At 43.3% G+C, this 10,176-nt stretch overlaps 1 protein-coding gene across 2 annotated transcripts; it reads right to left on the bottom strand.

The window, feature by feature from the left end:
• Nucleotides 1-35: 35 nt before the first annotated feature.
• Nucleotides 36-9,926, bottom strand: LOC129829615 (integrin beta-7-like). Of its 2 annotated transcripts, none has more exons than XM_055891410.1 (17): nt 9,529-9,926; nt 7,408-7,477; nt 7,224-7,303; nt 6,808-6,991; nt 5,880-6,050; nt 5,356-5,519; nt 5,100-5,180; nt 3,563-3,721; nt 3,393-3,488; nt 3,183-3,272; nt 2,947-3,087; nt 2,515-2,705; nt 1,906-2,144; nt 1,472-1,682; nt 993-1,177; nt 671-831; nt 36-470 (listed from the first exon to the last, which is right to left on the bottom strand). In XM_055891410.1, the coding sequence occupies exons 1-17, from the start codon at nt 9,550-9,552 to the stop codon at nt 357-359; spliced, it is 2,361 nt and encodes a 786-aa protein (XP_055747385.1). In that variant the 5' UTR covers nt 9,553-9,926; the 3' UTR covers nt 36-356. The 2 variants fall into 2 exon arrangements, with proteins under 2 accessions (XP_055747385.1, XP_055747386.1); XM_055891411.1 differs by having other exon boundaries at nt 9,695-9,926.
• Between the last annotated feature and the right edge of the window lie 250 nt (nt 9,927-10,176).

Genomic DNA, 10,176 nt, shown 5'->3' with positions numbered 1-10,176 from the left:
GACAAACGGATAAACAAACAAGTAGCGTCTTTTCTTTCTTGAAATACTGTACTTTTATTGTAGGCTACAATACATTTGTACGTTTTATCACAGAATGGCAACACATTTTTGGGGGAGTAGCTATAACGTTTCTAAACCATTTATTTCATATCAGAGGATCACTGGATAGAGTGTGATGTGATGTTCAACATTTTGGCAGGATTATGAAAGCTACTATTCATACTCAAAGTAGAACACCACTTTCATTGGGTTCTTTCACATGTACATTTAACAACAACAAAAATCTTCAGCCACATAAAAATCCCACCAAGTATCATATCTCCTACAACAATTCAGCTGAGCCATAATAGACCACATCACATTTGTTTTATTTTCCCAAAGGTTGATGTAGCACAATCTGCATCTGGCTCCAACACATGCATGGGGTGGGTGAATGTTGTCACGGCCTCTTGGAACAGTGGATTTTGAGTCTGTAATAAATACATTATTATTTTTTAGGAAAAAACACTTTTCAACCTAGCAACCCTTCAACATAGTTTTTGTCCTTCAAAGGGTCAGCAAATGTCTCCCAAAACTTTGAATCACACTCGTGCTGCCTTTTTCTACTTTTGACTGTGTTTTTGGATGGTGTATATTATAATTGTCCCTTTCTCTCTTTTCTTATACTCACGTCTTCCCACCAGATATTTTCCTTATCCTTCAGGAACCTTCTACGCTCCCGCTGGTAGAACACTTCTAACATCAGCCGGTAGATTATTATCACGATCACACCCAGTAAAACGATTCCTACCACTGTCTTCCCCATGTTTATAATCCATGGGTCAATCCCGCCTTTCAGGAATTGAGGAAGACACCACAAGACAAGAGACAAAATAGACACGATTTATTACCAAGGGGTGTTGCTTAGGATTGGCTTCAGTTAATATACGGAAGTTCTCTATGGGGAAAATAAAGTTATTCTATAATTTACAGTTTGGCAATATACAACTTACTTGGAGTATCTGTGTAGTAGACAAAGATGTCACCAGTATTTATGATGAGTTCCACATTAAAACGTACAGTATCATCCTGACAGGTGAATGATTGAGTCCCATTGATGCGGATAGGCTTGGCAGAGCCACAGGGATGGTGACACAGGTTTTTGGCTGACTCATGTAACATGCAAGCAACACAGGCCCTAAAACACGCACAAAGGAAAATGTTTTATTTAGTCCGTCGTACTCAAATATACAGTACCGGTATATAGCAACCAACTAATAGTAATAGTGTGGAAACAAAACTGTAGCTGAAGTAATACGTTGCTCCTGTTGAAATGATCATGGACTAATATTTGGAAGATAAAATGTCCTGTATGGCTCTATTGGTAAGAGTGCCAAGGTTGTGGGGTCTATTCCCTCTGGGATTACATACAAGTTGCTTTGGATAAAAGCATCTGCTATGTGGCATATATAGTACATCAGGTTTATCTCACCGGTATGTGTCACATGGTGCCAGGGGCTTGGTGCAGTGGCTGCCAAAGAAACCAGGGTGACAATGGCATTCATTACATTCACATTGTCCTCGGTGAGAGCAGATTCCATCGTTACTGGTCTGGCACTGATCTGTGAGGGTAGAGCATTCACATGCAGGGCCTGTGTAGTTATGGAAACACTCACAGTTACCACAGTCACACCTCCCATTACCTGCAGAACAGACATATACACAGACAGAACACATACAGGGGCGTTAATAATCTCAATACAGACTGTACTAAAAACCCTCTCCAGCTCGTTCGAGCCGGATAGGATAATAATTTTCAGCATATTAAACTGAAGTGGTTGAGAAGAAAAAGCTGTGAAACCAGGTGATAAACACATTCTAAAGGACATTTTAAACACCCCCATTCTAAACCTAATTTCCCCTTACCGCCACAGATCATGTTGTTGTGACGGTTGCAGCTAATGTCGTCACACTGGCAGTGTTGGCCCCTGTGTTGGCCCCAGCAGATACATTGGCCACACACACAGCTCCCACGGCCGCTGCACAGTGGTGTGCCTGTGCTGTTTGTCTGTGCAGGTGAACACAGGGCCTCTACGGCCAGACTGGTGTCTTTGTTCGGCTGTGTTTCACACTCACAACGCTGACCTGTGTATCCTGAATCACAGCTGTAAAACAACCAAGGTCAAGTAGAGAAGAGATTCAGCAACTCTTGGAGGACAATGGAATTAAATAAAAAAGCTTCTTTACTGTTAAAAATAGACGCATTTCAGCATTTGGCCTTCACACAGTGATTATATAAGTCAAATGTATTCTCAAATCCCTTTTACATCAGCAGTTGTCACAAAGACCTTTGCAGTAACCCGGCCTAGACCCAAAGATCAAGGTTATTGGTTTCAACAAAGCACTGATGTCTGCACCACATCAATTTCAACCAACATACAGCAGCAAGATGATGAAATGTCTCTCTTCAATACACAACTTGATGCTGAAGATAGTGAAAATCAACATGGCTGTAAGTTGAGTGCCACTACCTACCTACAGATACCACAGTGGAATGTTCCATTGCCATGACACTGGGATGACTGTTCCTCGGAGTCCTGACAGTCACAGTCACACAGCGTCTCCACGGTAACCCTCAGCTCTTCATTGATACCCTGCACTTTGATGATGAAAGACTCTGTCTTGGACAGACAGCTCGAGCTGGTCACAGTAACTGTGAAATTGACCTATACAGTAGAATGATAAATAGAAAAGCAGTTTTTTATTTGTCTGATTATCGGTCCCCTGGGTCACCACATGCTGTACCACATTTTTGTTAACTGTAGTGGATGACTAAGTGCAAACCTAGAATTATATCTTGGCTTTTCTGAGTCAGTGTATTGGCGGTGCTTTTTGAGTATACAGTTCACTGGGCATTATTAGAGGACGTTGCTACTGCCACAGTATTTAACCTGCCAGTTGCTTTACCTGTTGATTGATTCTGACATCACTGCACTCCCCTCTGTCCTGCCCCTGAGCTAGCCTGTCATCACCACAGTGGGAGCTGTAGGAGACCCCCAGGCCTGGTGGGACGTCACGGTGCTCCAGGACGATGTAGGACGATAGGTTCTGAGAAGGACATCAGTGGAGGAGGTCATCATGAACCTTTCAGTACAACTGAAATGCCATAGTTGGGTTTGTGCAGTAGGTATAAATAGACTCACGTTGCAGGCCTCAGAGATGAGCTCAACAACGTTGCTGGAGTCATCCTCCAGGAGGCCCACCATCGACTGGGGGATCATCTCACTGAGTGCCTGGGATGGGGGTTCAGAAAAGGAGTTTGAGGGTCATGTTCATTAGGGCACACCGTAACCAAAAGTTTTAGACATTGGCTAAGGAAGCTAACTCAAGTCTTCAGTAACTGAATTCCTTACCTCATAGTTTTGAATGTGCTGGTCTGTCACTGCAAAGATCAGCCTGATGTTATTGGCTGATAGGACCTGAGATAGGTGTCCAACTGAGGGATAGTCCTAAAATACATTTGTGTGGAGGTTGGTTTGTGAGAAGAGATAGCTTCCTAGGGATGGACATAGGGTTCACTCACATAAACGGTGTCCTTATTATAGAGCCCATTGCTATTCAGGTGGCATTTCCCGTCGTTAGGATGGTAGATCCCAGCAAGCTTCCCATCACCTGCCAGGTGGAAGGTGTCGTCTGAAGTGTAGACCAGGATACGAGTTACATTACCCCAGCCAATGTCATCCTACAGACGGGTTGGGTGGAGGGTTTTAAACTACATATACAGTACATACAATATTACAGTATATAGAAACAATGAGGTAAGGGTAGGAAACACATCCGCCACGCTGATCCTCAACAAGGGGGCCCCTCAGGGGTGCGTGCTCAGTCCTCTCCTGTACTCCCTGTTCACTCATGACTGCACGGCCAGGCACAACTCCAACACCATCATTAAGTTTGCTGATGACACAACAGTGGTAGGCCTGATCACCGACAATGATGAGACAGCTTATAGGGAGGACCGTGTGGTAGGGACCGTGTGGTGCAAGGACAACAACAACCTCTCCCTCAACGTGATCAAGACTAAGGAGATGATCGTGGACTACAGGAAAAGGAGGACGGGGCTGTAGTGGAGCAGGTTGCGAGCTTCAAGTTCCTTGGCGTCCACATCACCAACAAACTAAAATGGTCCAATCACACCAAGACAGTCGTGAAGAGGGCACGGCAAAACATATTCCCCCCCAGGAGACTGAAAAGATTTGGCATGGGTCCTCAGATCCTCAAAAGGTTTTTACAGCTGCACCATCGAGTGCATCCTGACGGGTTGCATCACTGCCTGGTATGGCAACTGCTCGGCCTCCGACCGCAAGGCACTACAGAGGGTAGAGCGTATGGCCCAGTACATCACTGGGGCCAAGCTTCCTGCCATCCAGGACCTCTATACCAGGTGGTGTCAGAGGAAGGCCCTAAAAATTGTGAAAGACTCCTGCCACCCTAGTCAGATTGTTCTCTTTGCTACCGCACGGCGAGCTGTACCGCTTCTACCCCCAAGCCATAAGACTCCTGAACAGCTAATCAAATGGCTACCCAGACTATTTGCACCCCCCCCCCCCCCCCCATACGTCGCTGCTACTGTCTGTTATTATCTACGCATAGCCACTTTAATAACCCTATGTACATTATGCATGTACATAATTACCACAATTACCTTGACTAACCGGTGCCCCCGCACATTGACTCTGTAATGGTACCCCCTGTACATAGCCCCGCTATTGTTATTTACTGCTGCTCTTTAATTACTTGTTTTTCTTATCTCTTACTATTTTTAAAGTTTTTCTTAAAACTGCATTGTTGGTTAAGGTCTTGTAAGTAAGCATTTCACTGTAAGGTCTACTACACCTGTTGTATTCGGCGCATGTGACAAATAAAATTCGATTTTATTTTATTTGACTTTATGTACAGTATGCTGTTCTATGTGATGAGATATACTTAGGCCAGGCCAGTGCAGAAAGGCTCAATGAAGCTTCTTATTTGCTGTTCTTTTCCACGGTTTTCTCTCTCACTCTATTTTCAAAATACAGTTCTGGGTTCTATTGAAACACCAGTCAACCATTTGTTCTTACCTGACAGACAGCCACCTGCATGATGGCGTCAAAGCCTGACTCTGGGCCGTCTAGGTTACTGGAGATGCTCTGCTTGCTCACCTAAATGCGTGACACAGAACAGGAAATTAATAAAGGATTGACATGGCAATACCTTGAACCAATGGCGCAGGACAGAAGAAGAAGGAAAACAAGACAAAAAGAAGAAGAATAAGACTGGAGTTAGAAGTGATGTTCTACAAGGAATTCAAAGTCGTAAATAACTCTGCTGGCTCACCTTCCTCTCAAACTCTTCAACGTCCTCAGTGAGCTTCAGTACATGTTTGAAGCTGAAGGCAGGCTGGCAGGGGCCCTTGTACCCCTCTTTGCATGGGTTGGCCAGTTTGGCCTCCACTGTACTGACGTAGGGGTCCACCACCTTATCCACAAAGGAACCAAAGCCTGAGGGAGATAGAGAAACACTATGAGGGCTAGAGTTTTGACCCCAAGTGTGAACCTCATCGCCAGGATAGACTGCTGCAGCCGGATGATGGATGAGATTAACCTGAACCTGACAGGGATTGTCAACAGGTTCCGATCGGATCAGGCATGAACTTTCAGTTCAAATCATCACGGTAAAGTGGGCAAACTTTTCTCTGCATGAACTGGTTGAGTTGGGCTGATGGGCGAATTGTATGCTCTGTTCAAGGGTCATATAATCTTACAGGTTGATGTAAAGTGATGGAGCTGAGATGCACAGACACAATAAGTTTGAGAGCAACACCTTCCATAGCCCCATAATGGCTGGACAGTGACACTCACCTATCCTGACAGCACTGGTGATGTTCTTCATGGCAGTGACCACCTCCAGTCCCAGGTTCCTAACATTCTCCAGGTCATCTTTCATGGAGAAAGACAGGTCCATCAGGTAGTACAGGTCTATGGGATAACCCTCTGCACGCCTGAACCTCACCTCAAATGACTGGGGCATGCCTGGGATTTAAACAGAAGAGGGTAATAAGAGGAAAAGTGATGAGAATAATTGATTTATTCAACCATCAAATGTGCATGTGATTGATCAAAGGAGCATTGATCAAACATAACATATTTTGTACTTACTTAGGCCTTGGGCTATCAACAATCACTATCATATTGCATGAGATAGTAATATTAGTCTAAGATAAGATATACTTGCAAAGTAAAATGTACACTGATTTCCCTATAATAATCAGTGAACCAATCAGTGGGGACAATGTGTAGAAGTTTAAATTCTCACCAGAACTGGTTGTTCTCTTGTTGTAATGACCTCATTTCAACCTGTTTTGTCCGCTGTCTACAGTCTTTACCGACTAAGGTGTGTGTGTGTGTGTGTGTGTGCGTGCGTGCGTGCGTGTGTGTGTCTGCGTGTCTGCGTGTGTGCCTGCGTGTGTGTGAGTCCTCAGTCCCAACTCTTTTAGGATTTTTTTTTGCTATCTAGAACCAAAAATAGTTCTTCAGCTGTCCCCATAGCAGAACCCTTTGAAGAACCCCTTTTGGTTCCAGGTAGAACCTATTTGGGTTCCTTGTATAAACCTTTCCATGGAGGGTTCTACATGGTACCTAAATTAGTTCTATCTGTAACCAAAAAGGGTTCTCCTATGGGAACAGCCGCAGAACCATTTTGGAAACCTTTTTTCTAAGAGTGTACCGACTCTAAGAGTGTGCCTTCCTGGCTTCCGTGCGTCCATCCGTGTAAATCCTAAGGCCTCACCGACTCTTAGCTTAAGGTGGAGGTTCTGTGGCTCTAGCTGGACCACGGTCCCCATTGGCTCCTCTGCCCTGCTACGTATTGCAGGCTGGGGGTTCAGGACCTGTCCGTCAGAGCAGTGTCTCTTTCTCAGAGCCTCCTCCCTGTCACAGCGACGCTCGTTTGGCTCCCCTTGCGCCAGGAAACCCTGCAGGTCAGAGGTCAACAGAACACAACTTTGACAGACGGCTTGAAAGTTTCTGCTTGAATAGAGAGGGGTGTAAAGGATCTGTGGACTAATATGAATATTGTTGATACATACTGTATATAAGTATGTTATTGCTATGGAGGTTTGTTTTGAGTGTAACCCACACCAAAGTAGTTCAAAGCCTGGTAGAATGTTCTCAACAAATGTAAAGAACAATAACAGATTGAAATACCTTCTGTTTACACCAGGCACAGCCAAGGCTTCTCAGACACTCAGTGCAGGTGGGCTTAGACAGGCATCTTCCATCCAGGCCTAGAGAGCATACACACATGGACACAGAGGCATGCAGTCTGTCTGTGAAAAACACACCCTTTCAGAGGATGGGTTCTTCATTAGCTATGTGCATCGCCACTTACCCATAGATCCTCTCTGCTCAGTGAAGTATATCAGAAGAACCACCACAGTCAGCCACACCTTTCTCATTGTCTGCCCACAGAGAGAGAGAGAGAGAGAGAGACATTTTATTGTTTATTATCTATTTCACTTGATTTGGCAATGTAAAAATATGTTTCCTATGCCAACAAAGCCCATTAAATTGAAATTGAATTGAAAAAGAGACAGAGAGACAGACTCTCTCTCGAGAGAGCGAGAGAAAATGGTATCACACTAAACAACAACGCGAAGAGTTATCTAAAATCTTTTTGGCTCAATAACAAAGAACAAAAACATATACATATACATGATCAAATACAAATATTAGAATCAACTATTAAAGACAACCAGAACCCACTGGATTCTCCAATTACATTGAATGAACTACAGGACAAAATACAAACCCTCTAACCCTAAACGGGTTGTGGTGTTGATGGTATCCTTAATGAAATAATGAAATAAACATACCACAAATTCCAATTGGCTATACTTAAACTTTTTAACATCATCCTCAACTCTGGCATCTTCCCCAATATTTGGAACCAAGGACTGATCACCCCAATCCACAAAACTGGAGACATTTTTGCAAATGTATAAAAAAATAATATATATATCATATTTACACAAGTATTCAGACCAATTGTTATGAGACTCGAAATTGAGCTCAGGTGCATCCTGTTTCCAATGATCATCCTTGAGATGTTTCTACAACTTGATAAGAGGCCACCTGTGGTAAATTCAATCGATTGGACATGATTTGGAAAGGCACACACCTGCCTATATAAAGTCCCACAGTTGACAGTGCATGTCAGAGCAAAAACCAAGCCGTGAGGTCGAAGGAATTGTCCATAGAGCTCTGAGACAAGATTGTGTCGAGGCACAGATCTGGTGAAGGGTACCAAAACATTTCTGTAGCATTGAAGGTTCCCAAGAACACAGTGGCCTCCATCATTCTTAAATGGAAGAAGTTTGGAATCACCAAGACTCTTCCTGAGCAATCGGGGAGAAGGGCATTGGTCAGGGAACCTGATGGTCACTCTGACAGAGCTCCAGAGTTTCTCTGTGGAGATGGGAGAACCTTCCAGAAGGACAACCATCTCTGCAGCACTCCACCAATCAGGCCTTTATGGTAGAGTGGCCAGATGGAAGCCACTCTTCAGTAAAAAAAAACATTACAGCCCGCTTGGAGTTTGACAAACGGCACCTAAAGGACTCTCAGACCATTTGTTTTGTTTATCTATTTATGTAGGGAAATGTTTAAAATATCTTCCGAATGCACTGTACTCCCCTCAGATTACACAGAGTCACAAAGAATTCGAAAACAAATCCAAATTTGATAAACTCCCATATCTACTAGGTGAAAGACCACAGTGTGCAATCACAGCAGCAAGATTTGTGACCTGTTTCCACAAGGAAAGGGCAACCAGTGAAGAACAAACACTATTGTAAATACAACCCATATTTATGTTTATTTATTTTACCCTTTGTACGTTAACTATTTGCACACCGTTACAACACTGTAAATAATCCATAATATGACATTTGAAATGTCTTTATTCTTTTGGATCTTGTGTGTGTAATGTTTACTGTTCATTTTGTATGTATTATATATTTCACTTGCTTTGGCAATGTAAACATATGTTTCCCATGTCAATAAAGCCCCTTGAATTGAATTGAGAGAGAGAGACCGACAGAGAGAGACAGAGAGAGCGAGACAGAGAGAGAGGTAGAGATAGAGCGAGAGAGAGAGGTAGAGAGAGAGAGCGAGGTGTTGCCTCCAACAGTTCCACACTCTTGTTATTGTAGTTTCAGTTCCTCTTCACAGAGACAGGGTCACCACACTGTTTCAGATGAGTGATCAATGCTACTCAGCATGAGATGCATTAATGTTGATTGTTTAATGTACTTTTTCAAAAGATATACACTTTTCAAAAATATATGAAAACAGTCCCAAAGACACTCTTAAGTGTTAGCAATATATATATATACAAAGCAGCCAGTTATATTGTTTCCTACTTCTAACCAACACGATTTGACCAGTGAGCACAAGTTTTCTTCAGCTAAGAACAATTGAAAAGTTTGACAGACATGTTACAATCACATACCTGAGAGCTTCTGAGCAGGCCCATTAGTATGACAGGTCTGTCACCTGCTCTTGAGGTTTCACGAGTTCGATGATAAAGAGTTGGGTTACAGTAGTGTCCTTGTGACTTTTAGTCGGCTGGATTCGGACATGAGTTGCACTTTAAGTTGTAAAAATGGTTGACAAACCTGGATGGCACCAACACATCCACTTCTCTGTCTCTCAGTTCTGGAATGTCCTTCTGCAAGACAGGCTAGTTACATCAGGGACGTCCCAAGTGAAGTGAACATTGAGGCCGGGTCCGTACAACAGAGTACATCCTAAAGGTAATGAATGTAAAGATACAGTAACAAGGTAACAGTAGAAGTAGGAGGGAGAAGGAATCCTGAGGTTAGGTTGTCTGTCTGATGGAGAGGTCCCTCTTTGACAAGTTTGGTTGAGATGTGAGAACACATGCAACTTTGGGTGGGTCCCTCCTTTGCATATCATCACATTTAGCTTCTGAATGCTGAGTGAGTTCTCTATTTCGCAAGGCGGCCACCAGCCAATACTCCACATAAAACATTGAACCTATTTTTTAAGATTATGCTCTGATTCTAATGTCATTATATTGCACTATTGTTTTATTGGAGAGGAAAAGCATTAAAATACTGTAAACCATGGATAAATA

The sequence above is a fragment of the Salvelinus fontinalis genome, chromosome 31 (genome assembly GCF_029448725.1).
Source record: "Salvelinus fontinalis isolate EN_2023a chromosome 31, ASM2944872v1, whole genome shotgun sequence".
Taxonomy (NCBI): domain Eukaryota; kingdom Metazoa; phylum Chordata; class Actinopteri; order Salmoniformes; family Salmonidae; genus Salvelinus; species Salvelinus fontinalis.
The sequence above is the reverse complement of the archived record's forward strand: the minus strand, read 5'-3'. Positions and strand labels throughout refer to the sequence as shown.